The 27,982-nt window shown below is 51.6% G+C and overlaps 13 protein-coding genes across 13 annotated transcripts; 6 read left to right on the top strand and 7 right to left on the bottom strand.

The window, feature by feature from the left end:
• Positions 1-245: 245 nt before the first annotated feature.
• On the top strand, positions 246-2,680 carry CC1G_11072 (1,3(4)-beta-glucanase; the record flags this gene model as incomplete). Its single annotated transcript, XM_001832395.2, has 14 exons — positions 246-297; positions 394-672; positions 801-825; positions 915-1,169; positions 1,259-1,423; positions 1,583-1,628; positions 1,685-1,754; positions 1,828-1,861; positions 1,935-2,048; positions 2,105-2,222; positions 2,283-2,364; positions 2,401-2,433; positions 2,497-2,553; positions 2,607-2,680. The coding sequence occupies 14 exons, from the start codon at positions 246-248 to the stop codon at positions 2,678-2,680; spliced, it is 1,404 nt and encodes a 467-aa protein (XP_001832447.2).
• A 286-nt stretch (positions 2,681-2,966) lies between these two features.
• On the bottom strand, positions 2,967-3,789 carry CC1G_11071 (hypothetical protein; the record flags this gene model as incomplete). The annotated part of the gene is made up of 4 exons (XM_001832394.2): positions 2,967-2,982; positions 3,044-3,135; positions 3,209-3,343; positions 3,676-3,789. The coding sequence occupies 4 exons, from the start codon at positions 3,787-3,789 to the stop codon at positions 2,967-2,969; spliced, it is 357 nt and encodes a 118-aa protein (XP_001832446.2).
• A 491-nt stretch (positions 3,790-4,280) lies between these two features.
• Positions 4,281-4,522, bottom strand: CC1G_11070 (hypothetical protein; the record flags this gene model as incomplete). The annotated part of the gene is made up of 2 exons (XM_001832393.1): positions 4,281-4,403; positions 4,466-4,522. 2 exons carry the CDS (start codon positions 4,520-4,522, stop codon positions 4,281-4,283), a joined length of 180 nt encoding a protein of 59 aa, XP_001832445.1.
• Positions 4,523-5,107: 585 nt separating this feature from the next.
• On the bottom strand, positions 5,108-6,505 carry CC1G_11069 (hypothetical protein; the record flags this gene model as incomplete). Its single annotated transcript, XM_001832392.1, has 2 exons — positions 5,108-6,414; positions 6,466-6,505. 2 exons carry the CDS (start codon positions 6,503-6,505, stop codon positions 5,108-5,110), a joined length of 1,347 nt encoding a protein of 448 aa, XP_001832444.1.
• A 564-nt stretch (positions 6,506-7,069) lies between these two features.
• CC1G_11068 (hypothetical protein) lies at positions 7,070-8,600 on the top strand (the record flags this gene model as incomplete). Its single annotated transcript, XM_001832391.2, has 3 exons — positions 7,070-7,273; positions 7,327-8,001; positions 8,052-8,600. The coding sequence occupies 3 exons, from the start codon at positions 7,070-7,072 to the stop codon at positions 8,598-8,600; spliced, it is 1,428 nt and encodes a 475-aa protein (XP_001832443.2).
• Positions 8,601-10,171: 1,571 nt separating this feature from the next.
• CC1G_11067 (alpha-mannosidase 1) lies at positions 10,172-12,683 on the top strand (the record flags this gene model as incomplete). Its single annotated transcript, XM_001832390.2, has 16 exons — positions 10,172-10,344; positions 10,401-10,444; positions 10,502-10,528; positions 10,582-10,613; positions 10,665-10,682; positions 10,736-10,809; positions 10,869-10,998; positions 11,046-11,105; positions 11,156-11,179; positions 11,233-11,325; positions 11,377-11,448; positions 11,509-11,640; positions 11,693-11,892; positions 11,963-12,340; positions 12,397-12,440; positions 12,499-12,683. The coding sequence occupies 16 exons, from the start codon at positions 10,172-10,174 to the stop codon at positions 12,681-12,683; spliced, it is 1,686 nt and encodes a 561-aa protein (XP_001832442.2).
• A 228-nt stretch (positions 12,684-12,911) lies between these two features.
• CC1G_11066 (hypothetical protein) lies at positions 12,912-15,532 on the bottom strand (the record flags this gene model as incomplete). Its single annotated transcript, XM_001832389.2, has 5 exons — positions 12,912-13,142; positions 13,212-14,845; positions 14,914-15,000; positions 15,059-15,419; positions 15,521-15,532. 5 exons carry the CDS (start codon positions 15,530-15,532, stop codon positions 12,912-12,914), a joined length of 2,325 nt encoding a protein of 774 aa, XP_001832441.2.
• Positions 15,533-15,955: 423 nt separating this feature from the next.
• On the top strand, positions 15,956-19,642 carry CC1G_11065 (hypothetical protein; the record flags this gene model as incomplete). The annotated part of the gene is made up of 11 exons (XM_001832388.2): positions 15,956-16,150; positions 16,510-16,658; positions 16,771-16,813; positions 16,960-17,290; positions 17,339-17,434; positions 17,488-17,655; positions 17,711-17,884; positions 18,116-18,504; positions 18,565-18,806; positions 19,074-19,204; positions 19,386-19,642. 11 exons carry the CDS (start codon positions 15,956-15,958, stop codon positions 19,640-19,642), a joined length of 2,175 nt encoding a protein of 724 aa, XP_001832440.2.
• CC1G_11064 (nascent polypeptide-associated complex subunit beta) lies at positions 19,332-20,706 on the bottom strand. The gene is made up of 3 exons (XM_001832387.2): positions 20,591-20,706; positions 20,326-20,502; positions 19,332-20,219 (listed from the first exon to the last, which is right to left on the bottom strand). Exons 1-3 carry the CDS (start codon positions 20,643-20,645, stop codon positions 19,942-19,944), a joined length of 510 nt encoding a protein of 169 aa, XP_001832439.1. The 5' UTR covers positions 20,646-20,706; the 3' UTR covers positions 19,332-19,941.
• Positions 20,707-20,898: 192 nt separating this feature from the next.
• Positions 20,899-21,859, top strand: CC1G_11063 (hypothetical protein). The gene is made up of 7 exons (XM_001832386.2): positions 20,899-20,946; positions 21,001-21,030; positions 21,085-21,132; positions 21,185-21,325; positions 21,439-21,528; positions 21,590-21,622; positions 21,681-21,859. The coding sequence occupies exons 1-7, from the start codon at positions 20,905-20,907 to the stop codon at positions 21,795-21,797; spliced, it is 501 nt and encodes a 166-aa protein (XP_001832438.1). The 5' UTR covers positions 20,899-20,904; the 3' UTR covers positions 21,798-21,859.
• Positions 21,860-22,547: 688 nt separating this feature from the next.
• On the bottom strand, positions 22,548-23,669 carry CC1G_11062 (hypothetical protein; the record flags this gene model as incomplete). The annotated part of the gene is made up of 5 exons (XM_001832385.2): positions 22,548-22,577; positions 22,669-22,782; positions 23,005-23,046; positions 23,210-23,424; positions 23,636-23,669. 5 exons carry the CDS (start codon positions 23,667-23,669, stop codon positions 22,548-22,550), a joined length of 435 nt encoding a protein of 144 aa, XP_001832437.2.
• Positions 23,670-23,869: 200 nt separating this feature from the next.
• CC1G_11061 (hypothetical protein) lies at positions 23,870-24,508 on the top strand (the record flags this gene model as incomplete). Its single annotated transcript, XM_001832384.1, has 1 exon — positions 23,870-24,508. One exon carries the CDS (start codon positions 23,870-23,872, stop codon positions 24,506-24,508), a length of 639 nt encoding a protein of 212 aa, XP_001832436.1.
• A 541-nt stretch (positions 24,509-25,049) lies between these two features.
• Positions 25,050-27,214, bottom strand: CC1G_11060 (hypothetical protein; the record flags this gene model as incomplete). The annotated part of the gene is made up of 9 exons (XM_001832383.2): positions 25,050-25,141; positions 25,170-25,325; positions 25,388-25,792; positions 25,874-25,922; positions 26,001-26,294; positions 26,396-26,484; positions 26,541-26,643; positions 26,740-26,838; positions 26,951-27,214. 9 exons carry the CDS (start codon positions 27,212-27,214, stop codon positions 25,050-25,052), a joined length of 1,551 nt encoding a protein of 516 aa, XP_001832435.2.
• Positions 27,215-27,982: the final 768 nt, after the last annotated feature.

Below are 27,982 nucleotides of genomic sequence, written 5' to 3'. Positions count from 1 at the left end.
ATGTGTATTCTGGGAACGGTATGTGATTAATGAGGGTACCCGTAACCATTGTCAGTACTGATACACTTTCGCTTAGTGCACAGTATTACTTTTGGCGTTACTACCATCGATTGGCGTTCAGGACTTGCTCTCTCTCTCGTAGATCGAGATCCTCGGTGGAACGATCCCATCCGACAAATGTTGAACTTGTCTTTGGCTGGATACATTGCATTCCGTGGTCTGCCCTGATCGATGATATACACACAATGTTGCTCCCCGGTGGTCGGGTCGGGGCTTTGACATCGATTGAGGCGAACGGTGAGTTTACCTGTACTACTTCCTCGGAGAATCTGTCTCTCATCCAATTCGCGTTTCAAAAGACATTCATTATCAATAATTATTGGACTTTGACAGCCCGTTGTCGGTCGATTCGCATTGCCGAGCGTGTTCATGTTCAGTGCCGAGTGGATGCGTGGTCAGCCTGCCGCCAGGATGGACTCAAGGCCCAAGAACTGAGGTGGGACGATGGGCGGCGCTGGGCGTGTAGAGAGATTGAATTTCTCTCGAATTTGTGGGTCACGCTGTGCGCATTGTGCAAGGGTTGGGGGTGGATGGGCCTGGGCGCGGCAACAGTGATGCAAGGTCGCAACCGGGGAGACAGACGGCGGGAACGGAAATCGCTTAGTCTAATTCGTGAGCTGTTCTGTTCACCTATATGTTTTGTTCGGAACTTTGAATGTTCATTGTTGGTCTCGCTCGCTAGGTCACTTTTGGTGTAGCTCAAAGTTTAACTTATGGATCATGGTATGCTCCGTCGTCAGAGGAGGGAGGGTTTAAGAGTCTGGCGTGAGTTCGAGTTGAAGCGAGCAAGGTTTGCCAACAGAGTCTGATTCGTCGGCCTCTCTACGCTCGCTACCTCTCACTCTCCCTTAAAGTTCCTCGCTGGCTGGACCTCCGAGTCAATCCGCTTCGTTCACATTGACCATGGTCACTCGTCACTGGCTTCTCGCATTCGTCACCTCAGCTCTCCTCGCCACGAGGGCCTTTGGAGCAGCAGCGCGACCACCTCACCATCACCACGAGCATGGACATCAAACGGACGGATACAGGCTCACGGAGAGACACGTCGGCAACGACTTTTTGAAGAATTTTGAGTTCGAAGCTATCTCTGATCCTACACATGGCCGAGTGTGAGTGCGAAGCCGCGCCGCTTCTCTTCTTCGTTTGAAGTTGTTGGGGATGAATGACCATGCTGACACGTCAAATCTTCTCTCTGCAGGAATTATGTGAATGAGACGATAGCTCGTCAGGAAGGATTGGTCTATGCCACGGGAGATACGTTCGTCCTCCGCGCCGACTCAACTACGGTGTTGGATCCGAAAGGACCTGGACGGAATTCTGTGCGACTCGTTTCCAGGAGGTACTACAAGACCTCGGTTATGGTGTCAGTGAAGGAACCTTTTTCTCAGTCTCGCTTAAGCTTTCGACGTTGCTCACGAGTTTGAGGTAGATTTGACATTCGCCACATGCCTCAAGGATGCGGGTGCGCTTATTTCGGTAATGATGTGTGATTTGCAAGAAATCTCAGTGCCGCTCATACTAGGACTTGGCCGGCGGTGTGGACTGTCGGGGACAACTGGCCTAATCAAGTGAGTCCCCGCCGCTCGCGGTGTTTCAAATCGGGACTGACGGGCGCACTGGGAAGGGGGAAATCGACATACTCGAAGGGGTGAACGATCAAAGTCCGAACCAGGTCACTCTTCATACCAGTGCAGGTGAGGTCGTGGCAGTGTGATGCGCTTTTTTGATCCTTGAGACGGAACGTTGACCAATGTACGCGGTGCATAGGTTGCGAAATGCCCCCTGAGAGAATGCAAACTGGGTACGTGGTTCCCTGAGAAGGGCTTCGATCACCGCCCAAGCTCAAAGGATCTCTGTGATTTCATTTGCCACAGGACGCCGGCGTTCAACAACTGTGACGCTGCCGTAAACTTCAATGCTGGCTGTGGGGTCAAGATCCAGGACAGTCGAAGTTATGGACCTGCGTTCAATGCTATGGGAGGCGGATGGTGAGTTGTGGAGTTCTTTCCTGGAGGTTCGTGTTTGAGGGTTTTCGGACGCACAGGTATGCCGTCGAGATCACGCCTAAGTATATCAAGTCGTGGTTCTGGCCGAGGGATTCGAGCACTGTTCCGCCGGAGGTGGTTCGACAGAGGCACGGGGTGGTTCAACCTGCGCGCTGGGTGAGCTGTCCTCTCCCTTCTGCTGTGTCTATACCCTTTCTTACCGTTTTACATTGACAGGGAATCCCGGACGCGTACTTCCCTGCTACTGATCTGTGCGACTTGCGCTCCAAGTTCGGTCCTCAGAGGATCGTGATTAACCGTGCGTTTTCTTCCTTGATATATTCATCTGTTTCAGAGCTCATGTCGACATTACTTTCAGTGACGTTCTGTGAGTTGCACCTTTTTGATCCGATGGTATTCGTATGTATTCATCATCACCTTTCATTACTAGGTGGCGATTGGGCAGGATCTGTGTATGGCGCCTCGGGTTGCCCGTCGACATGTGTCGGTGAGTATGGGGATTCTAAAACTGAACTTGGGTGCTGAGCTGAGCGCCGTTAGACTTTGTGAACAATAACCCCGAGGGATTCATCGATGCCTACTTTGACTTTGCGTCCTTGAGAGTTTATGAGTAGACTCTGAAGCTATACCCTTTCTCTCAGTCCGAGGTACAATATACCCTTTGCTTCTCCCAACCTAGATATAGTCCGTAGTAATGGATAAATAGAGGATGGTATGAATGTGAGTCGATACTAATACATTATGGGATTTGGTTCGTTCAACTTCTTAGTAGGCTCTGATGGTCGTCACATTCTCTACCTATGTACCGCCCCATGTAACCTGTCCTTGGGTTTAGGGAATGAGCTCCCAACAGCTGCGGCGACATCGCCAGAGGTCATCGCTTTGTCGGTACCGTGAATCTCATGGCCTTGAGTTTCTAAATAGATACGTTAGTATCCAGAGTGTGCTGGATCTTCAGAGGTGAAAGCGTACCGTACGGAGAATATTGCTGCTCTTTACCTTTGACATCTCGACCCATGATGTACATTGCTCCCAGAGCAGCGGACACTACAGTTACACATGCGACGGCCTATTGAAGGAACAGTCAGCCACATCAGTAAACTCACAGATCACTTTCGTCCTTATTCGGCTTTTCCACTCACCGTAAGTCGCCAAGTTGATAAGTTGATAAGTGGGTTTGGTGTAGAATTTGAGCACCTCCCTCCGCAGTTATGACCACCCAAGGGCTTCGTATCTCTTTCTCTGCAACACCTTGTTGGAATGTAACAGTTTCTGTCCTATATTATACCATTGTGGGCTTCAGGGAGATTCGTTTTACGGGATGCTTTCCTGTGACAGAGACTGCCGCGTGCCTGAATCAGGCCGGCCATCGGGAACTTAGCGACTTATTGCGACTTTTACCGACTTGCGCACCTTTTTGGTACTTATTCGGGCCCAAAAGAGGCGGCCCTTATTCGAAAAGAGACCCTAGCCTATACGGCCTATCGCCTTTGGCACTTATTTTGGCTTTTTAAGGCTTTTTTCGACTTATTCGGCTTGTACAAGTGGAAATAAGTGATCTGTAGGTTTACTGATGCAGCGCTCAAGATGATTAACGGATCAAACTGACCATCGTCGTGCCACGCTTGCCAACGTTTTTGTTGATAGGTATCGAAAACATATCGGTGTTTGTGCGAGTGGTTGTGGATGATATGGTATATGAGCGCTGTCCTTGGCTGCCCATTCGAAGCGATTTCGTGCTAACATATTGAATGCAAGATCATCGTGACGTCATAACCGACGCTTGAGCGGCAAACTGGCGCCAACGGCGTCACGGTGGATCAACGTTGGAGACGCTCGGAGCAGTAGGATCCCCAACGATTTTCGGCAACCCTCAGAATTCTCCAGACACGTAGGAGCGTAAGCAAATTACGAGCGCATCATGTAAAGCGATGGAGCAGCAGTCGGCCATCATCATCAAAATATCAAATTACACCCTCAAATCACTACACTGAAACCAAGTACTTACTCTAGCGAGAGAACTCCACTAATGATCATCGATCACCATCTACCCTGCGCCATGGGCTGAGCCCCGCGAATATCTGCGTTCTTGGCCCATCGTCTTGATACTGGCATCGCGTCGTGGCTTGCGTTATGATCAGTTGGTAGTACTCCTAGAAACGAGGCGTACCGGGCATTGGCGGACGCCCGTGGGTTGAGAACGGAACTCCCTGCTCAGTGGTTATAGTGGGGCTGCTCACGATGATTGGCAATATTTCCCTCCTCGTGGCGGGTCCGGTTGATAATTGTGTACATGGTGCCTAGTGTGACTGCGCCGACGCCGAAGACGATACCGAACTGAACGGTGGAAGTAGGTTCGAGTTAGAAGAGAGGTTTCTGGAAGCGGAAGTAGTGCCCACCATTTTACGTCCGGGAGTGCTAAAGAAGCCGGGGGTCATTTTCTCAAAGTTGTCCATTGTGTGTGTGTGGCAGTAAGCTGGACTGGGCGAATGGTGTGTGTGTTGGACTGGAATTGGGGGAAAGCAATGGCCGGGTTTCGAGGTATTTCAAGAGAGCCAGTGTTTATGTCTCTGAAGCACCACAGTGGATATTCGGAGATCGTATTCAATTCTGTTTCATATGTAGGCTCCGGTTCGAAGATGAAATAGGATTGTAGCTTGCCATTTGCGATTTCAACGCTGCGGGAAGGGAGTCAATACCTTCCTAAGTGTAGGACCCATGAAGTCAGGGTCTGCGCGACGTAAGCTCAAAGTCCATTCAGTCAAGATAGTTTACAATGGTATAAATTAAAATGGGAACTATTACAGACATACAGGCGTCTTGTACATTCGTTGTGCAGATATCCTTTCCAAAAATTAATGCCAACAGGCAATCGAGCGTTCATCGTTCGTAGTCTGACCCATATGGGCACCCAGTTAGCCCCTCGGTTCTGTCTCTGGTGGGATATTTTTATCCTCTTCAATAAGCCTTTCCTTTGGGATAAAATCCTCTTCTCAGCAAATCCCCTCTTCAAACACCATTCGATTGGAGATATCCTCTTTTCAAACAAGTTTCATCGTCATCGTCATAGGCGGGACCCATCGCTTGCATTCATTCTTCCATTCCCACTCTTCCAAGGATGCCTCGCAAGCAAGCCAGATAACTTTGACGAGCTGCTCAGCGTTGTTGTCGAGAAAGACAGGTTGCTCGAAATACTCCTGGCTCCATTCAGACGCTTCGAGGCTGAATTCGAGCCATTTATAGGTGGCGTTGTCGATCGTAGCGAACCAAGCGGAACGTAACGCTTTGACGAATTGAAGGACTTCGGGGAGGATGTTTGCCTCGACCCAGCTGGCGTAAATGGACTTGATAGGGTTCTCTCGTGTGGCAGATGTAATAGCTTCATCGGTTCGGACGATAACTGTAGCGGAACGCGGGATGATAATGTTCTTGAAGAGGCCACTGCACGATTCCAAATGACTGGTTTCGACCTCGAAATATTCGAGGTGAGGGAGGGAGATCCTCTCGTGCGATGTTCGACTATAAAGCGCAAACGCGTCGTAAGCGGGCAGCCGTGAGCTAAGCTTAACATAGGTGAGCTTAGGCGCAGCCTTGAAGATGTTGAAGACCTGTTCTGCGGTCGGCGAGTGGGTGGACGACATATCCAGCGAAGTCAAGCTTCCAACTTGGAGCAAACTGGCGTCCCATGGCAGCGCGCAGTAAGACTTAAGTGAGCGGAGGTTTGGGGTGGACACATCCAAAAAGTCTGCAGGGAGGGCATAATCGTCCGTATCATCTGTGGCATTGTACCCGCAGATTTCCAGGGATTCTAGAACGTCCATTGGCATACCCTCAGAATACACCTTGACCTCTTCAGCGAACTTGTCACCGCGCTCGCAGACAAACTGAATATCCAAAGACTTCATGCGATGGGCGGCAACGAAGAGGATAGCGGCCAACTTATAATGCAAGCAGTACGGAATCTGCAAGCTCACCGGGACGGCTTGGGTTCTCGCCAATTTCTCTTCCATCCAGCCAGTGTGGGCAAAGTCGAACCAATGAAACTCAGACCACAATGTGGGACATCCAATGGCCACAGCTCTCCAGTGATGAGACACATGAGCGACTTTGGGCCAGCGCCAGGTGTACTTTGCGAGACTTTCGACAGTGGCACGATCGGGGTTGTTGGTGTTGAGGAGTTCACCCTGTTTGACCTCGTCAACCGAATCCACGGGTTCCCAGCTTATCTCGCGGCAGAAGAAGAAGATTTTAACGAGAACCTCGGGTGGAAGCTTGTATATGGGGAGACTTTCGTTCCTGAGTCGGTTCTGATACGCTTTCGTGATCATCTTCTGCGCGTCGGGTGGACCTGATGCAAGTTAGCGCAATGTTCGGGCTGAAATAACAAATGAGGACGTACCCAGTGGCAGTAGATTCTTGATCCAGTTGAGAGTAGGCATATTGAAGTGTGATTTTGTATGACACAGGAAGAGAACACGGTGGTTGCTGAACAAGTTCAACCGTACAACAAAGTGGTCGCGTTCAAAGGTGTTGGCGATTGTCCCAATTAGGTAGCGGTCTACCACATAATTGTGGCCACCACCACGTGATCGCGCAGAAAGTTTCCCGCGATTCCGGAGATCAGCACAGGCCAAGTGGCTCAGTGCGCCCATTTCCAATCCTTTGCCGCGTCCAATCTTTGGTTTAGTTTTGAATTCAAACCCTCTTCCCGTCAATCAAAGCCACAAAAGTCGCAGAACACGATTGCTTAGGCGTTGTACACCGAATGATCTGGCTACGATCCTGTCTGCGCCCCCTCCTTCGCCCTCCTTTTGGGCTCTCAAGATTTCAAGAGCCAACAAGGAGGAGCGGCATCTGACAATGTTTTTGCTTGGCCACGACTCCGACATCAAAGGCGCCACGGGAGCGAAGGGTCCAGTGCCTGTGACTCACGGCCCCATGGGCAAACTTCCTTTAAATGCTGAGCAGCAACGAGCTTTATGCAAAGCTCAAACACGCTCACAATGTCTTCTGTTGACGGTCCTCAAAGCTCAGATAACTTCGCCTTTCTCCCCCTCACTTTGTGGGATAACCTATCGCATCAAGGCTTGACGAAAGCCTGGTTGGTCGAGGGTATTCTCGACCCTAAAAAGATCGAGGAAGCCTTGGACAGAGTTGTCGCAAAATGGCCTGTACTGGCAGGTCGAGTTGAGGTTACTGGGAAAAAGGTGTGTTTTTCAGATTTCTGTTGGGTTAATCGTTTTGTTTACTTGAAGTGAAGAGATACCAAATGAAAATCCCACTCGGAACCCTCCCTCCTGACTACAAAGCCTACATCGTGACCTCGACCACCTCGGACGTGCCACTATCCCACTACGTCAAGGTTCCGCTTGCTCCCGTCACCAAGTTCCCTCCTGCCGACCTGTTTGTAACCAAAGAACGCGCACAGATGAACACTCTCGACGCCTACGCTGCACAGTCGGCACCCTTCACTCACTGGCATCTGACCCACTTCAAACAACCTGGGGAGGAGTTTACTTGCTTGGGTGTCAACTACTCCCATGGAATTCTCGACGGAGTTGGCTTTGGGATGGTTATGCATGCGTTCCAAGCAGAGCTTTCGGGAACCGAGTGGGACGCTCCCCCTCTTCCTTCACCGGGGCTGAACGAGAACGTGTTTGGGACGGTGATGGAGAGGGAGTACCAGAAGTTTAAGCAACAATCGACGCGAGAACCCTACCCGAATTGGCGCGTCGCGGGCTTTGGTGGGCTGCTCGTGTTCTTGGCCAAGAGTTTCTGGCATAATTGGAGATACGGGGTTGGCGATTACAACTTTGTCATTCCATTCTCGGTGCACACTAAACTCGTGAAGGAGGCCAGGAGGGCGTTGGAGGAGGAAGGAGTTACTGATATTCGACCGTCAGGAGGCGATATCATGACCTCCTGGCTGATGCAGGTGTGTGTTCTGGGGTTTAGTTACAATGCAGTCCCTGACATATCTACTAGGCGACTTTCATGGATGGCGGTGATTCCAGACGCCTGATTGGTCTCCAAAATGTCGGTTCACTCCGCGACGAGTGGGACCGTCAGTTCAAACAATATCCTCACAACTGTTGCACAACTCTTCGGTGTCCCCCAATCTCCGTCCACGACCTCACAACCCTCCCTGTGCATCAAATCGCGTACAAGGTGGCCCATGCCCGCGTTCATGGAAATCGAATCGCCGACGCTGTAGCGCAGTACGACCTTCTACATGAAGCAGACCGAACGTCAGGTTTCCCGTTACCAGTCCACGGGGCAGCAGATGACCACTTTATCATGTCGAATGTCTCCGTCGCTCGTATCTCTGAACTCAACTTCAGAGGAGCGGGAGGAGGGCCCGTTCTTTGCCACTACAAGTACTTCCCGGAGTCTCCGTTCACGCTGACCAATATGTTTGGTAACAACGGGAGGTTGGAGAACGGTGATCTGATTGTGAACGCGACTATCGACAATCCCAGAGCGTCCCGATTGGAGTCCGAGCTTCAGAAGCTCATAGAGCGCTTCAAGGAGTGATCGGTGTTTTCGCCCAATTCCGATCTAATCAGGGGGTGAGATTGTTGTCCTTATTCCATACGTGTTCCTGTCGTGACGACGTTCCCGCCATCTGCAGGTCTGTCTAAGTGGCGTGTTCGCTGGGCGTCAATGATATCGGATTTCCCTTCTCCATAGCTCATAATCATTGGTCTCGTTGACGGTTTTGTTTCCGGAAGAGGGCGCGTCAGGAAGCTGCGGGGCCAGTTAAGTACAGTACTTTGTTACAGCCGTCGGTTTGGGAGTGCTACACGACGCCTATGCGTGCCAAAGGGGCGACTGCCTTGCTTTACAAGGTTCATCACTCCACACGAAGGCCTGAAAGCAAATGGCATTGGGCAACAGAACAGGCCATATCTCAAACAAAACGACAGACTCGGCCAGCTACCCCATACTGAACACATTTCGCGTTCTTTGAACGAGCATTGCGGGTGTCGATGGTTAGATCCATCTCGAACGCTAGCTGCTGTGGGTGGTTGAAGTTGAGCTGGGGTTGAATATCATTCCGATGGAAGGAGAGGATATGGTTATCACGAGGAATGCGGAGTAGGATACATCATCCTATTCATTGCCTCCAGGCATTTCAGTAAAGCGGGTTGCTCTGTAGCGCCCTGCGAAGCGCTGGAGAACTGCTGCGATGATTGTCGTGGGAAAGGCTCGGCAAAGCGCGGTTTGCACTGGCACTAACCGGTCTTGAGTCTTGACTTGTTGCTGACTTTCTAACTCCGGCGAGTATCAAGGAAGCCATAATCTGACTTGTCCAGACATTGGTTTCGTAGCGAAAGCACACCGGGAGATCCCAAGACTAGTTGCCTCGTGCCTGGATCTCCTTTACTCTGGCTGCGGGCCAAGGCAGCTCCTGGATTTTGGCGCCCCGGGAAGACAGCTTATGACCTATTGACAGTATCCGGCATCAGCGACTAGGCGGTTCCAGCAAATCCTCGGTAAGCTCTAATTCAAATGTCAAGGAACCCAAAGTCAAGAATCTGACCCGTATTCATACCGGCGATTCCTCTGGTTTTCATGATATGCGCTCAGAATTGGGCAATCCAGGGACTGCTTTCAGCTGTACTCTCGTGGCTGGATGTCCCTTGTTCTGGCTACATGCTCGCTGCCCCGTACTTTGCGCCGGAGAAGTGCTAACCCTCGGTGGTGGCATATCTTCCTCAAACACTAGGGTCTCTGATGGGGTCGATTTCTACGGAACTCGGAATCATGCAGAAAGCCTTCCGACCCAGCTCAAAGAAGTTTTCCAACTTCTGGCAGGACAATGTAGGAGAACGATGTCTTACGCTCGACTTTCCTGCAGCTGATTTGGGCCTTTATCGATGCTGGTGGACGGAGGTCGAGTCTCCGTTATACATTCTTTCGCCCTGCGACTGAAAACCATCACAGCGCACTTGTGGTAGACACGTATTGTGTGCGATATGTCAGCCATCCAGAACTCCCCATTCTGGTGCTTGTCAGCCTCAATAACGAGTATTAAACTGGTACCTTCGAGATGCTTTGGGTTCCATCCCCCGGAATCCTGTTACTGTCCATCAATCACTGTCATGATATCCAGAAAGATATCGCTTTCACTGTTGCTCGCCTTGTCGGCAAGCCCACGTCTCGCCCTGGGCGGTTTTATCCAATACGCAGAGCTGGCGCGTAACGTGCCTTTGACTGCACCACACTACAGGGACATGGTTCGACAAGTCTTCATCGATGGCTATTCCGTCTACCAGTATGCTCTCGTCGTGGCGCTACGGACCCATCTCACGTCGCTGATACTGGCAACAGGCAATACGCACTTGGACATGATGTTGTAAATCCTGTTAGCCAAGGTATGTGTTTCCCTCGCAATCTCGACGTGGAAGGTCATTGACATTGTCGTTCGACAGACTTTAGCGATGACCGTAATGGATGGGGTACCTCTCTCCTCTCTTCAGAATGGGGCTGGGCTGACCTTTATGTCGTTCAGGCGCCACGATCATCGATTCACTCTCGACCATGGTAAGCTCCCGTTCTCATCCTGATTGACATGACTGGACCGATCCATTTCAGTATGTCATGGGACTAGAGGTGAAGATTTTACTATCTTGGAGATTGATCCGGTCTGATATGCTGTGGGATAGAACCTCTTCCACGAAGGAGTTCAATACGCCTCAGCCCTGGATTTCTCCCAGTCCAAAACGCCAGATACCGTCAAGTAATCATTTAACTTCTATCTGGTGTAAACCCTGTTCATTTACCAACACGAATGGTCAGCGTTTTCGAAACCAGCATCCGGTACCTTGGAGGCCTTTTGAGTGCCTACGAGCTCAGCGGGCGACAATATCCGGCACTGTTGGCACAGGCACAAATTCTTGCTGATAAAATGGTATTTGCTTGGGCCAATGTAGGCTTTCATCCTTTATCTTCGTGCAGTGCTAACAGAATGGTCAGGGAAGCGATATCCCTTGCAGCCAAATCGACTTCCATGGAAACGTGCCCAAGCAAGGAGTGGTAGGTCCGGTGCTCTAATGCCGCCAGAGACGCTGTTAATCTCTTTCAAGTCTAACATTGCAGAGGCTGGCACCGTGCGCCTCCCGCTTACCTGACCCACGCTCGGCTGAAACTGATTTCTTATCAGCTCACGTTGGAATGGGGGATGCTCAGCAAGTATACGGGCAATGATACGTATCGGCTTCTGGCTGAACGGTCGGCGTTGCATATCGCCAATATGGTGCGCCGTAGTCCAGCTCCTTCCTCGATTCTGTTCTTAGTATTTTCTCAGGGCGCTCCCTTACCAGGCCTTCCCGCTCAGGGAATTGATCCTTCTACCGGGTCTTCCGTAGGAAGCTACGTGGTGCGTGATTCTCTGTTATCTTCCGCCCATTTCTTCCGTTCGACCTAAGGACATTTGCAGACATGGGGCGGCGGCTCAGACAGCTATTTCGAATATCTTATCAAATACCCCAGGTTCAACTTCGATGCCAGCAACGTCTTTGCGGACTCTTGGAGGGCAGCCGTCGACACCTCTATTTCTACGCTCCTTAGAGTATGTTATCTTGCATTCGCGATAGATGGAAGACTAACCTGAATTTCAAAAGTACTCGACGTATGGAAATTGGACATACCTCGCTGATTATGACCCTAGTGGAACGGAGAGCATCCGGCATGTTGGCTCGCATTTAGCGTGTTTCCATGGAGGCAACTGGATTCTAGGTGGGAGGTTGCTGGATAATGACACCATCGTCAACTACGGTCTGCAACTCACCGATGCCTGCTGGAATACGTATGCTTCTACGTCGTGAGTGTCAGGCTTACTCTGGGATTGCCCATCCGCTCAGTCCGTGTACCCGTACGCCCGATCGTTGCAGAACTGGGATCGGTCCGGAGTTATGGGCTTTCACCAGTTCCGATGGCTCCTACACCGGCTCTGGGTCCAACCTTACCCTTACTGAATCCACCTTCAATGCCAAAAACGGCTTCTACATCACCCAGCCCAACTACATGATGCGGCCAGAGGTGCTTGAATCCAACTTCTATGCTTGGCGAGTGACGGGGGATACGAAATATTTTGGACGGGCAGTCACCGCGCTGCAAAGCTTCATAGATTACTTGACCGTCAGTGGCAACGAGACCATGGGCTACACGGGGCTGCAGGACGTCATGGATGAAGGCGTTCGAGGAAGCCTGAGCGACGGTAGAATTGATAAGACGGAGAGCTTTTGGTTCGCCGAAGTTCTGAAATACCTGTGTGTCATTTCCCATTTGCCCAGCGCCGCGCTGACCTTCGTTATCGCTGAGCCAGGTATCTCACATTCGATGACCCCGCTAATTACAACTTGGATGATTGTAAGTTCCTATCCTCTCCTACATTCATTGGCATGCCGACGAACGTCTGTCACCGTAGACGTTTTCAACACGGAAGCGCATCTGTTCAGAACCCCTACTGCAAATTGGGATACTGTCTACGGCAGCGGCAAGCCTTATTACCCTAACGCACCGTTCACGACTACCAAGGGCGCTCTCCCTCAAGTTAGCGGCATTCCAGGCCTCGTCTCTACCGCTCTTGGTCTATTGAATGTGGGAGCATAGTCAACACTAGTAAAGATCATACACTACCCTTTATCTCAATTATCCGAAATGTACTGTGCATGGTTCGTAAATTAATGTCATCCCAGCCGAACATGGCATCGCATACACCACAGCTATCCGATAATTCCGGGGAGGCTCTGAGCCCTCGCAATCTGAACACCCGTTACTTGCATGAACGGGGATGTGCCTCCGTTGGGTCGCAGCATGGTTTTGCCATCCTTGCCGACACTATGGCCAATCACTCTGGGACATCTCGCTCTCCTGCTCCGAAGCCGGTGTAATCCTAGAGCTCCCCTTCGACGTCGACGCCCTCAACGCCACACTGATACTGGTGGGTTCGTCAGATGGGAGAGGTTTGGGAGCTTCAGGCGGAGGGGTGGTATCATCCTCAATGATGGCTGCAGATTTGACTTGCTTGCGGCCACGCTTCCTATTTCGCGGTTTTGGTTGTTCAGGTTCCTGTGGAGGTGAATCGAGGGCAACGTCAGTTATGGAAACAGGCGAAGTGGGAATCATACGACGACGCACTGGAGGCGCAGAGACAGTCTCTGATCTGGGTTGTGTCGCAGGTACCGGTACCGGTGTCGATATGGATGGCGCTGGCGCCGGTGCTGGAGGAGCTGATACTGGGGGAGGGGGTGGAGGAGCAGGAGTGGATGGTTGGGTGCTAGCTGGTTTCCGAGTAGTCCGTTTGGCTCTGGATTCAGGTTCAGGCGTTGGCGTTGCGACAGGCGTCTCTTCAGATCTTGACTGTCGAACATCCGAGGGAGGTCTGAGTTCCGCTGTTGCTGCTGCAGGTGGAACAGCTTCAGGTTGAGGCGTCGTGCCAGCAGGAGTACCACTATGCGGAGTCTTGGCCACAGCGGATGCTCTTCCTCTCCTCCTTCCAGGTTTGGCAACACGACTCGGAACGATAAAGTTTGACAAGTGATCCGACTTGCCCACTTCCGCATCGTGCTGGGCGATATCGGCAAGCAGCGCCCCCGATTTCTTCTTAGCACCACCCCTCTTCCTCCGGCCCTTTGTAAGCTGAGAAACGACCTTGCGGAAATCGATCATGCGTTTCTTGTGAAGGTAGTAATAGTCCACACATTGAGCCGCCGTCTTGTGTGGTAGCCCTTCGGCGATGAGGCCAAATTGCTTGGGATACATGGCGTATCTGTCAAGGAAAATCCTCTTCTCCTCCTCTGTCCAATCGTCGATACCCGTATGCGGCGCGTAATACTCGGCGGGGTTCTCAACCAGGTGATTCGAGTCGTCAAAGAGGAAATCAACCTTGCCCTCCGTCACCGAAATCATGTCAGGAATGGTGGCAGCATTGCGAGAGGAGAGGTAGTTGGGGTCGGTGAGGTCATCCACACCCAGACTCGCAATGACCTGCTCCATTTCCAAATCTGACCGAACAGTATCGGTGAACGCCGAAGTACGACGGGTCGTTCGCCCGTGAAGAAGATGGTCGGATTCGGGTCCTTGGCTTCTCTGGAGGGCATTGAGAGCAGAACAATGCGCTTTCCATTTCCTATGCAGGGCAAGGTACTCGGCGCTCAGGCGTGAAACTTTATCGTTCACCAGATTTTGGCGCTGTTCAAAGTGTTCTGCCAGAGAAGGGCGAATGGTGGCGAAGTCTATGCTTTCGTCGAGCTTGCGGTGGACCTCTGCAATGAGTTTATCTGGGGTAGACTCTGCAGTTGGTCGAGGGTCAGGTGTGGAGTCGACAAGTGCTCGGTTGGCCATTAGCACTGGGTTGACGAGTTCATCCCGCGTCTGATGGTCACAGAGTAGACGGGTCATGACGACTGCGCGGAGAGCTTCTTCCTTTGACTTTGGATTGGTCAACGAAGGCTTTTGTTCGGTAGGTAGAGCATCACGCGGGAAGATTGGTTGCAGTTCGAGAAGAACTTGACGTTCAAGCCGAGGCTCATCATTGGCTTCAAACACAGGCGTTGGTTGTGGGGGTCGTACATCGGACCGAGATTGGAAGGTGAATGAGGTAGATTTAATTTGCGTGACTGGAGGTGGCGGAGGGCTGGGTTCGCGAGGCGGGGGAAGCTCGGTCGCCGGTGTTTGATCCGGTTCACGTGTGGATGACGGCGGTGGTGGTGACTTGGCCGGCTCCATTAGTTTGTCATCGTCTTTAGCGCCCGCGGTGTCATCCGCAGGCGCTGTCATGGGAGGCACTATTTGCGCTTAAATAAGTTAGCTAAGCAAAAATAATCGATAAGTAGCTTACCTGGTGGTTTGGAAGGGGCCTCATCGGTTTGAGTTGCAGGTGCAGGCTCAACCCTTGCCCCAGAAGATGGGGCATGTCCATTCAACGCTAAGCATACGAGTCAAAATTAAGCATAACCCTCGTTTCCACAACGGAGGGAACCTACAATTATTAGCAGACGGTTGTATTCCAGAGCTAACTTCGGGGCTTTCCGTTCGCTTCTCTGTTTTGGGTTCCTCAGCAAGTGGCGACTTGGCTATTTCGGGTGCATTTTCGCCTGGTACTACAGAAGACGAAAGAGGTGAGGAGGGTGCAGGTGACGATATTTGTGCAGCTTTGAATCGGTTTGCCAAGAGCGCTTGTGGCCCATTGAATTGAGGCGGAGGCGGTGTAGATGCAGTAGATGAAGGACGACTAGACGCAGTGCTTGAGGGCAACACGGCAGGGACTGATCTGATTGACTCCTCAACTCTTGTCGAACCATTAGGCACATCTGGCGGTGGTGGAACCGAGTTTTTGCCAACGTTCTGAGTCTCAGATACTTGAGTCGAAGCTATTGATGAACGAGAAGAACGACGGGACAGTTGCTTTCTGCCAGAAAAGTCAGGTTCATCCCGTGTCAACCGACTAGCCGGGACATCTGCACGCATAGGCGAGGATAAAGCGCCTCCAGCTCCTCGTCTGTCAGGAGACCTGGATCGAGATCGAGTATTTGGAGGTAGCAGAGAGCCCATCGCAGGAGGTTCATAATGGTCCCATGGTCGCGAGGGGCCTGGCGCGGACGGGACAGAGTCCCTCCGATAAGAACGAGGTGGACTAGGTTCACGATTGAACGGGCCACGGCTGTCTCGCTTATTCTCGTAAGGCGGCCTATACGAGTCGTAGTCTGCTCGTGCAGTGGGGTAGGTAGGCCGCTTCGCTGGAGCAGAAGGTCTGTAACGATCACCTCCACCATGATACCTGGGCTGCACAGGAGGCCGTGCGTAGGGATCACTGGGCGGATCCACTATCATCCTAGAAGGCTCGAAATAGCGATCGGAGGTATATGATGGACTACAGAAGTATGGATGAACAACCGGAACCTCTTTCGACAAGGGAGAACGTTTTACATACCCGTCATCACGACTCGCGCGCTCTGCCTGCCTCCAAGTATCCGAGGGCTCGAACATACGAGTGGCGAGAATGTCGTCTCGACCGCGACTGCGAACCGAGCCGGTTGGGGAGGGAGGAACAGGATCGCGATCCTGCCACCCAGGAGGTTTGTTGTAGCCAGTTTGCCAAGCGCTTGGTCGATCCCAGTGATCAGGTTCGCGAGGATGGTCAGAGTAACGTTCTGGACTTGGCGGTGGTGGTTGCTGGTCATAGAAGCCTCTTGAAGAATAGTCATGCCGGTATGCGCCCTGGCGGTACACGTTTGGGTCTTCGCCGCGAAATACCGGCGCTGCGCGTGGGGGAACACAACTGTCATATCCTCGTCGGGAAGTTGCAGGAGAGGGAGTTCTGCGATGAGATGGCGCATTTCCTGACCGCTGTTGAGTTGTAAACAACAAAAATTTGTTATGAGTGACTTGTTGCAACGAGAAGTTCTGAGACTAACATCATAAATTCCGGACATAGGCCCGGACGTTCTTCTTGCATCATAACGAGAAATCAGCGAAGGCTGCTGGGGGATATCGTAACCGCTGGCAGCCATTACACCTTGCGACTATGACCAGACACCCGAGGATAACCAAAGTTGCCAGATATGAATGGGACGGTGTTTCCAGGTAAAGACGCTTGTAAACGAGGTCGTCGCTGTTATCGACGACGTGCAGACAATTTACGAGATATGTTAGGGCCAATGGCTGTCTTGGTGGAAACTGAAGCAAAGAATAAAAGAGCGAAAAGTCTGCAGCTGGCCTGGATGGAAGCAAGGGTCCAAGTGAGGCCTTCACCGGCATCCCCAAACAACATCAATTCGCTGACAAATATCCCTTAATTTGGACTGTGTTCCCACGGACAGCTTGCCGTCCGTTGCGCGCCAACGGGCTTCAGGGACAGCGCTGAATGAATCCGCCAACTACACAGGAAAAGGCAAAGTTGCCGCCATCGCTCAAGGACCCCTCGACGCTGTTCTTCCAGCATGCAAGCGTCAGGAGACTCGTTATTCTCGCATACTGGGTCGTGTTCATCCTAGCTCTCCCAATATGGTGGTACACGACAAGCATCGAGCGGTTACCCTTGCCATTATCCCAGGCGTCACAGGAAATTCGGCGGCCACTGCAGCTCCCAGTGAGCATTTGTGTTCAAGAGTCGACAGCAAGATTTACTCCTTTGCTCCAAGACGCGCTTGGCCGTAGGAAGGAGTCTCAGAATTTGGATTATATCCAGTTCCATGTCGTTGGTCAGAGTGACTGTGGTATGTGGATTGAATCTGGCTTCAGCGCTTTTCCTTGACCTTGTATAGGCACCACGTCTGTACAAGACGTATATACCATTATCCCCGGGCACACCAAACGACTATTCAAACGAACTCTTGAATATCCGTTGAAGGACAGCCGCTGTACGTCCAAGCCTGGATGTATTCACTATCACAGTCTCATTTCAACTCCCTAGCGGTCGAAGAACTGTCACAAACCCTACTATCCCTAATCACTCCCCAACTGCAAGACAACCGAGCAGCTCAATTCGCCTCGCGGTACCGCCTATCATTCAGCCTCCTCAACGAGGACGCTGCGAGCGGCAACATCATCAAGGGATGGAATATCGAGGAAGCACTCCAACGTACGTCCAACCCAACCCACACTCCTGAAAAAGAAATGCTCATACCCGGGTATAGACTACATCACACCGATCCTACACCGAATGTCACACCTCCACAACTTCACGATCGAAAGCCAGGTCCAATTCCACGCTCCCTTGGCGTTTGAAGTACAATCCCTGCCCGACAGCGAACACGGTCTTTCCTATGAAGATCTCACCGTCTTCGTCAACTCGGCAGAATGGACTTTATGTCAGTTCATCTTCCTTCCCTTCTTGTCTTCCATTCTACCTTTAGGGTCGAGACTGATTGAAATGGCGGACCCACAACAGCCTCCAGTTTCTCAAACGACCCAGTGATCCACCTCGTTCTGTTCGTGCCTTCCTCCGGGCACTCACCGCTTAGGATTTTGGAGACCGACGGCAAGTTACTTTCCATTCTTTCCCCTCGATCGAGTCCTTGCGTCTAACACGAGGTTGATAGGCACCATCTCCACCTCCTCCGCCTTCATCCTCCCTCAGTGGGGCGGGATTGTCCTCTACAACCCTTCCCCGACTGACCTTGGGACCGACCTTTCCGCACAAGGGGTACACGACGCATTCTCGTCCTTTGCCAACCAGCTTCTCTCGCTTCTGGGCGTCCCCAGCCTCCCACCCGGTATTCAATTCCAACCCCACTCTGGGGAAGACAACAGTTTCGTGATCTCGGATTGGCAAATGGACTCGCTACTCCGCCGACGCACGGTCGAGACCGTGAGGGGTACAAAGGAGACGCTTAGGAGTTTCATCAAGCTCGTTAAGCGAATCGAGAACATGCCAATTGGAAAGAGCGTAAGCGACGACGTGCATAATGCACTCGAGTCCCTCAACAAGGTACGCACACACCCTCTTTCTCGCCAGAATTGACTAAACTCCGTCGCTTCACTAACACAGGTCTACACCCTAACCTCAACCTCCCTCTCCCAAACCTTCACCTACTCCGCCAAGGCATTCAACTATGCCTCGCGCGCATTCTTCAACCCGGGAATGCTGGCCTTGCTCTACTTCCCCGCCGAGCACAAATACGCCATTTATACACCGCTCTTTTCGACTGCCATGGCACCGCTTATTATTACTGCGTTGAGAGAGGTCAAGGCGTGGAGGAAGGAGAGGGGTCAAGCTCGCGCAGGGCAGCGGTAGGGATTAGATTCGGAAATGGGCTACTGTGATTTCATGTTTCTGTATACTAATTGCCGTGTGCCGATAATACCCATTGCCAGCGTTCCGAATCATGCCATTCATCCCTTGCATCTGGTCTCTGTCCAACACAATCGTGTATTCGCCCTGGTGCTCCCTTGGATTGACAGAGTTGCAAGGTTTGTCTAGTTCCCGATAGTGACTGGTGAACAGGCACGTAATCGGTGAATCTCGAGACCTTGGCCAAGGGGCTAATGGGGACCGAGTTCGACAAACCAACGATCGATCACCCACCTCCGAGTCGCTTCCGTTGCCCTAATTAGTAAGAACGGGGGGACTGGAAGGAAGAACAACGGAAAGGACCAGAAGGAAGGAGGACCGAGAGGGCCATCTCATCGTAAGCAGTGGTGGATAAGAGAGCCGTCGATGTCTCGATGTTCGCGAGGCGGACACGCCATCTGCCGTGTGGCAGGCTTCCCAGCAATTATCGACGAGGGGAGAAGTTGAAAGGGCAAAGACGGTGCCAGAAAAACCGTCACAAAAACAAGGCAAGCTAAACCTGACTAGGCTAGCCTCAGCACTCCTCTTGGCAAACCTAAATGGCGTGCTCAGCAACCAAAACGAGAAGCATCGAAAGCGAGAGATATCATTACAATCTGGAGGAAGGGGTAGCAATCATGGGTTGCACAGATCAGCGAAACAAACCAAACAACCGGGACAAGAAAAGGGTTCGAAGGAGAGAAGACGACGCGTCGAAGAAAGGGTAGATAGCAAGAATGGCGATGGAATAAGTGAAGCGAAAGAAAGGGCAATAAATGGCCAAACGATGCGTTGAGAGAAAGTTACACAAAGCCCCCTCCCACAACTTGCCACTTCTTCTCTCATTTCCCTCTCTCTCTCTCCTCGTCGACCGTTCCAAGAAGAAGAAAAAAAGAGGTTTAGGTTTTTTGCTTTAGTATCCATGAATCCAATCCTTTTGCTTTTTGTGAAAAAAGACCGTCACCGAAACGACAACCCCTTCTCCGTTACAATAACTGCTGCTGGCTGCATCCTCCCACACCGGCGCCCCGAAACACCCTCCACAAAATCGATCCGAGGCACCCCACCACTGCCACCACCATCTCCTAAACCACCCTAATCCAGGCTGTTGGCCTTCTCCGCATCCTCAGAGATTTTAGCCGCCTCTTCAAAGTTCTCGACCAAATCGGGGACATCATCGTCATCTTCGTCTTCACCGGCCGCTGCCCTCTGCTGGCCTTGCTGGATGGCCTGGTACGACTCGGCGAGTTTCCTTAGGGATGCGAGCGAATCAGGGCCCAATTGGTTGAGGATTCCGGGAACGAGTTCTGTGAGCTCCTTCACGTGGCCGGTTCCGTAGATCGCAAAAGTGTTGGCTGTTACGGCTGCGTGCACTGTGTAGTCGTTCGAACAAAATCCGATACAAAAAGGCGAGATTTGGGGGTAAAATGGCAGGGTTAGCGGCTGCAAATGGGAATTAATAGATCCCGCACGACGAACCCTTTGGTGCGGTAAAGTGCAAAACGTTTCCGTCCTCCCTGAACATGTTAACCTCCTCAACGCCGGGGATGGGCTGGACGTTCAACTTCTTGAGGGCCCCCTGAAGCTTCTTGTCGTCCTGAGCACCCGAAGGCTTGGTTTTTCGCACAATCTTTCTTCGAACCGATCCCTTTCCACCTGTTCACCACAACCACAACGACAATCCAAGTCGAATTCCAATCAGATCTCGCTTAAATCAACCCCCTTTGACCCACAGGAAACTCACCGATCCTGTTGGCAGCAGCAGCAGCCTGGAGTTTAGCCAACTTTGCGGGATCCATGATGATTTGGTGGGACGATTTGGAGGAGAAATAAAAGAGGGGGGCGCCGTTCGATAACTTTCAATCGCCTTGCGCGCGCGTTCACCGATTCGTGTTCTGTGTTGACACCCCATTTAGAGTTCAATACACAACAGAAACAAATACACCGGCCATCAGCGGCTTTGTTCCCGTTCGAGATTCCGAGGGATGCCGGAAGCGCCGAGGAGTGCTTTAATTAGCACTGCAGCATGTGGCCTTGAAAGTTTATTAGATAGCGACCATGTCCGGGTATCATATCAGAGAGGCTACAGAGAACGACGTCGTGAGTCGGTTTTGCAGCCCCTTGGAATTACGGTTTTGCTGAAAAGGCCCGCAGGAAACGCTCCTTCAGCTCATAACTGATCTTGTACGTTTCTTGGCACGCTCGAGCCCCTGAGCGCGTCTGAAGGTTTTAAAATAGGCGGTATATGAGAAAGAACCGAATGCTGTAAAGGCTACTCCAGACCTCGTCAGTAACTTTTCCCAGAACGATATCAGATGTACTAAACACGTTACAATAGCTGCGCCAAAACCTATTCGAAAAGCGACACGCCAATGCCCTCATCGCGTACACTGGTACCCCGGAAAGTCCAGGCGAACCCATAGGCATGGCCCTATATTTCTTCAACTTTTCCACTTGGACGGGAAGGCCTGGTCTCTACGTGAGTATCTCTACCTCGTGCCTTCCATCTCGAAGGTAGAGCTTGACTAGCATAACGACAATAACCTCCATGCCCGGCTATGTCGGTGATTTCCCACTGCGCCGTACGTCCAGCTCGAAGATTTGTATGTCAAACCTGAACACAGGGCTGGAGGCATCGGAAAGGCCTTCTTCAACAAGCTTGGGAAAATCGCTGAAGAAAAAGTCAGTTCGTTACATGGGCGCGTCCTCAAACGAATACAAACTCACCATCGCCTACATACAGAACTGCGCCAGGATGGAATGGGTCGTCTTAACGGTCAGTCGCACGCAACATCTCCCAACAACGCCCTATACCCATGAGACTTTCATTGCAGTGGAACCAGCCATCAATCGACTTTTACGAAAAGCGGTTAGGGGCACAGCGGATGTCCGACTGGGTGGGCATGCGGCTGGATGAGAAGGGCATTCGAGATCTCAGGAATCTCGTTTAGACGCCCTCTCGGTGGGTGGATTATCTCGTGTTGCGGAGTCTAGTGTCGTGCTTCGATGAGTGGATTCCCTCATGCCGCCCTTCATCTCGTGAGACAGATGGGCGTCTAAATAGACGGATTGACTAGACTCTAGACACGAGATCCACGAGGGCGTCACCAGGCAAGAGAGATTCGCAAACATGTAGGATAGATTCACATAGACGGGCACCGAGTTTGACTGACGTCCATCCCTGGAGATTCGATATTTCATCCATCTGTGTGCAAGGAGGCTCGAGGCATACAGCCCCATGAATCCAACCCGTCACGTTTCTGATGGACGGATAACGGTCACATAGCAAATGCCGACGTTACCAAGTAGCGAATCTCGGGGTGTCGTCGCGAATCTTTGAAATCGATGGCGTCGGCAGAAGCTCCCATGCACATTTGTCGATGGTTGCGTTGGATTGCCGTTGGTGGCCGCCAACCACGACCGCGTGGCTGACGTTTGCGTCTGCACCAGATCTGACGGTGACCTTTACCGTTCAAGGTTGCCCTTGATTGGCTTCCGGCGACATGCCACGCTCAAGCCTGAGATCGTGTGTTATCGTCGAGCTGGATCGGTGTCCATCGAGGCATCTGGTGGATCATTGGAATATAGATTATTAAATTTCGATTCGAAAGCAAGAGATTTGGGGTGTGTATGGACCCGTGTAAAAAGTAAGACGGCGTAGTCACATCTTCATCGCATCCTTGGTTGATATGTCGAGGTTGTCAAATACCATCGTAGCTCGCGCCTCCAGCCTGCGAATGAGAATGAAGTAGTAAGCACAGCGCGTTTCGCGGACCCGTCCCCCCAGAAAAGGTGAGGAAGAGCTAGGCCAAGGGCACGCACCTTTCTCATTCTCAAAATGATTGGCTCCTCCCTGAGATCGTCCTTCTCTCGCGCCGCCACTTCGATCGAGTATACCCGCAGGACGTTCTTCACATCGGCGGTATGAACGGAGACCTGTAACAACGGACAACGGACAGCGCGGCAGGTGTGGGTGTAATACGGTGTTGTTTGGTTGGTTGGTTGGGTGGTCGTGGGTTGTCGAGGCGGAACGAAATATAAACACGTTAACGCGGATCTCGATGGGAACACAACCACGGACATGCATGCAACTTCCCGGCCAGCGGGGGAACGATGCGCCGTGTATAGGAAAAGAGGATAGGAAATAGCAGAACACACCTTTGCCCTCCTCATCACTTTGCAGTCAGGTCCTATCCAGACCTAGAGTACGGCGAGCGGTAGAGGCCATGTCAGGAGATCGATGTGGACGCCGTTTAATGCAAACGTTGAATCCAACAAAAGGGAAAAGAAGGAAGATCACAATCAGACGACAGCCAAAGGGTTAAGAAGAAGAGACGAAAAGGAAAAAGGAAAGGGGACGGACAACGAGCGCAAACTTCTCCCGGGTGGACTGTTCATCGTTTGAGAACGTGACGCGAACATAGGCGAAGGAGGCTTTTCCATCGTCGAGGTGTTCTTGGAGTTCCTTGAGACCGCCAGTGCCCGTCTGGGTAAGCTTGAGCTTGTCGGATCTGTCTGATTCGTAGTCGAGCAACAGCCAGTTGGTCTCGGACTTGTCGTTCCGCACGTCCAGGTAGGCTGTTGGTATGGATGGTTAGCGCTGGTGTTCGACTTGTAAGCGCCATGAGGCAGATAGGGAGTAAGGACGGAAGGGGTGACATGACGCGAAGGAAGAACGGATACGTGGATAGCAGGAGATCCTCGAATCAGGGCAAGTGATTCACTAGCACAAGGAGGCATGCCTCGAGACGCAGAAACGAGATTGTAGAATCTGAAAATCAGATCGTACCTTCGGCGATGCTAGGGTCCGAGACGTCAGCCATTACTGGTGGATCTGAAGAGTATTAGATAGATAGAACGAGAAAATGTAAACACTTGATGAAATAGCACCCCTGCTATAAGTTCAACCTCTATAACGCGATCAGATTAGGCAGCAATCCATCAACGCGGAGTTTCAATTATTTCAGGGACAGCACTGCGCTCGTCGTCGTCACTAACGATATCGAGTCTGCACACGACGACGATGGCCTCCCTTTTGCGCAGCTTTGTCGAGTCTCGAGGGATTTGTCTCAGGAGCAGGCTCTCCACCCTATACGCGGCGTCCAACCCTCGACGATTCATCGGCACAAGCACCAGCACAACAGGCGGAACAGCACCTAAATCCCTCTTCGACGACGACGACACTCCAATTGACCTCTCCGAAGACGAAGACCTGGTAAACGGCGCCCGTCCAGGCACCCCACCCCTCCATGCACGCAAGCCCCCCTCCACATCCACTCCAGCCGAATGGCGAGCCCACCGCGAAGCCATAAAAAAGCGCTACCCCAACGGCTGGGCACCCACCCACAAAATCTCCCGCGAAGCCATGCACTCCCTCCGCCAACTCAACAAACTCGACCCCGAAAAATTCACAACACAAGTTCTGGCGGAGAAGTTTAGCATCAGCCCAGAGGCCGTGAGGAGGATTTTGAAGAGTAAATGGGAGCCGTCGAAGGAGAGGAAGGACAAGATGGTAGAGAGGGAGAGGAGGATTAGGAAGGAGAAGATAATGGAGAAGGTGGAGAAGGAGATTATGGCCGCTGAGCCTTGGTTGAGGCCGGACTTGGGAGAGGAGGGGAAGAAGGGGAAGAGACCAAAGAGGGACCGGTTGACGTTGACTTGAAAGGGCATTCTGGGCGCTTAATCGGCGGTGTGGTGGCTGCCACCCTCTTCCCATCCGTAGAGCCAGATTCATATATCACAACGTGTGATTGCATATCTACTGTGGCGTTCTCTACATAGCTCGCTGGACTAATGTAAACGAAAGTAGACTATACTAGCTGTAATAATTTACTACACAGGCCTCAGGCCCTTGTAATTAGCCTATCGGAAAGGATCATAGACCAAGCGAAGAAGCCGCATATACAAGTCGCGCGTTGACCCCGTGAGAGGGAGAGGAGTTAGACATCGACGCCGCACTCTAGTACGTAAGTAGTAATCGATTGCCCATAAATATGTTTGGTGTGTAGTAGCCCTATCCCTATAGTACAAAGTGTACAATGCAAATATAGTGAAATAATGAATAAGATAATAAAGAGAGACGACGTTACGCGTTACGAACGTAAGCCGGTGGATGTCGATGAGGTGGATCGGCTATGCCATATACCATGGAAGGAGGTAGAGGTAGGTAAGTAATAAAGAAGAATATAAACGACACAATAAAATCAAATGTACATGAAACCAGAGGCGTAGGCATTTCCAACGACACGCCTAGTCTTGTTGGCCGTTTCATAGAGGCGTCGAGGTCCTGGTATAGCTAATGTTGAACGAGCCGATTGGCGGACGGCATAAAAGGATGTCGTTCCAATTGGGTTGGGGGAGAGTCTTGGCGGGTTGTCCTGAAGGATCGATGATATGGTGTTCAAAGCCCAAAACGAACATCGAAGTGATCAGCTTGAGTTCGACTTTGGCAAGCCGTGTACCGAGGCAAATGGTCTTTCCTGAATGGAGGGAGGAGCGTCAGTCAGTTTATGCAATCACAGTCAGAAAACATGATACACACCTCCTCCCCAGCCAACATAACCAAAGGGGACGTGGTCCGCGTCTTTCCTTCCCGGATCAAACTTCCATGGGTCGGGATAGATTTCGGGGTCGAGGTGGACATCGCTGAATGGGTAAATCACATAGGAGCCCGTTGGGACCCTCTTGTTGTCGATATAACAATCAGGACCGAGGTTACGTCGCATGGCAGTGTGCGGTTGCGCAACACGCAATGTCTCTTTGATAATCGCATCGAGGACTGGTGTTTCGGTTTCCCATACGTCTAGAGGTATCGAGGCGAGGCGCGTAGAGAGGGGTTGGGTGGAGGGAGAGGGGGAGCCAACGGAGGCTAGGAGAGTCTCGACTTCTGCTGCTGCTTTAGAGCGCCATTCTGGGTGCCCTCCAAGGAATGTCAAGAGCCAAGACGCTGTGTGAAGTGAACGAGAAGATTCATGAGTATAAACGTCTGATGGCGTGAGTCGCCGAAGGTTCTTGAGAGAATACTCACCTGTGGTTCCTGTAGCTCTGGCACCTGCGATCAACAGACCCATGATGAACTGCACGACGGAGGACCGAAGTTAGCAAAACAGCAACTGATAGCAGATTGTGGAGGGTGATGATGAGAAAGGACTTACGCCTACGACCACAAGTTTCTCATCACCGGCGTCAAGAAGCATTTGAAGAGTATCGTTGTGCTGAGCACCCGAGGATTCTCTCTCGCTAATAGCCTTGCATACGATATCGTAAATAGTCTTTGTCGACCACAGCTTTTTGATCATGGCCGGTGTCGGCAACCATGGCAGAAGAACGGTCGCGGGAGTCGTCCCAGTGTCGAGATCGTCATAGAGCCGTTTAAGCTGCGCGACCAGCGCTGGGTTGTCCGCGATCTCCTTGCATGACACACTTCGGACAGTCAACTGGAAGAGCAACTGGAAAAAGGGGTGGCGTTGTAAGTCAGGTTGGGTTTTTTTTAATTCAGTTCGAAAGTTGCATGTGAGCAACGGGGACGGTGAAGCGGAGACGGACGTACCTCGTAGACTTTTTCAAACGGGTCGAATTTTCCCGACGTGCCCCAGCTCTCCATCTGCCTCCGAGAATCCTCCAGGAGAATTGGGATTACTATAGAACAAGGACGTTAGCTTCGCCCCAGGTGGCATGGAAGAAAAGATACATACAGTTAGACAAGGGTGCATTCCGTTGAGCGTTTGCTAGCCGCTTGTGGATAAGCTGGATCCTGCGGGTCTGGAGATCGGAGGTGACTCCACGGACCATCGGGATCTATGACCATGAAAAAACATCATAACGCGACAGGTCAGCCGGGGAAAAAGAAGCTACAGGCAGGGGAAGACAGAAGCAACGGGGAAATCCACGCACGGCACCGGATAATATTTTAAAGCCTTCAGTGAGGTCAAGGCCTTTGGCGGTGAAGAAAGATTGTCTCGCGCTTTCTCCGGACACGACAATGACGGTATTCTGCGGTGGAGAGAGGGAAGGGAAGAATAATGTCAGACGTTTTGTTCGTTTTTCCAACACGGTATGACAGGGTATGGGAGGATTGTGGCTGGATGGCGGTAAGCACACTCACCCGTAGAAGGTTGAAACGAAAGATGTTGTGTCCGCTTGCATGAAAGCCCCAGTTCAAGAAGTCGAACCGACGTCGGAAGAACGGGAGAATGTGGAGAAGAGAAGACCCAGGAAGCGGGGCAGGTGCGTCTGTGGGATCCTTTTGGAAGGACGAGGAGAGGATAATAATGATAAGAGAGAGGACGATGGCGAGCGTGAACTGCGTGGAGAGTCCTATGGACAGGAATGCACGGGCAGCAGCCTGAAGGCCTAGACAATAAGGCATGATTGGAGGAAAGTAATGAAGGGGTACGTCTTTAAAACGTCAGATACGGGTAGGGCCAGCCAGGGTACGTCGAAGCAGGTGCGATCCAGGTCCCACTTTATATGTACCTCGTAAATGCATGCTACACAGGTCCGGAAGGTTTACCAAAATATTATGCCCGGCAAACACCATGCATCATCTAATTTCGGCCATAGAATCTCGACGGAAGCGGAGGTTGAATGCACCAAACAACTTCGATCGAGGATCTAATTTGGATTACAACGTTGCTGAAAGCGGTCCCGAAATGAACTTGTAACGAGCTGCCTTGTTGCGAGCTCAAAACGAATTCGTCGAGTCCGGGCTCCCTTCCTACACGTGGTGTGCGTTGCACTACATGTGTTCGTTGTCGCGCAGCGAGGCTGCCATCGCAAACAAGCATTCGCAAAGAAACAGGGTTTTGACACGACGTGGTCCGTCCTCGGTCCACGCAAGCCACCGCTGTTAGAAAATTCGAATAATCAATTTCTTTGGGACGTGCGAGTTTTTCAGAGGGGTGGGCACACGTACCGTGGAATATACGTGAAATCAACTCCAAAAAGAAATTGTGCCTCGTTCTTTTTTCAGATGTCAAGTTCCCGATTTAACCTTGTCAGGGTGGGATTGTTCGAAGGCTTGCAAAAACAAGATATCTAAATACTTCCGACACAGCCAAAAGCGGCAAAGTAAAGCCCCTTTTGCGTCGGCTGCGTTCAGTGGGTGTTGTTGGTTTCGCGATGGAGTCTTCGAAGC

Source organism: Coprinopsis cinerea (genome assembly GCF_000182895.1).
Source record: "Coprinopsis cinerea okayama7#130 chromosome 9 map unlocalized cont3.9, whole genome shotgun sequence".
Taxonomy (NCBI): domain Eukaryota; kingdom Fungi; phylum Basidiomycota; class Agaricomycetes; order Agaricales; family Psathyrellaceae; genus Coprinopsis; species Coprinopsis cinerea.
The sequence above is the reverse complement of the archived record's forward strand: the minus strand, read 5'-3'. Positions and strand labels throughout refer to the sequence as shown.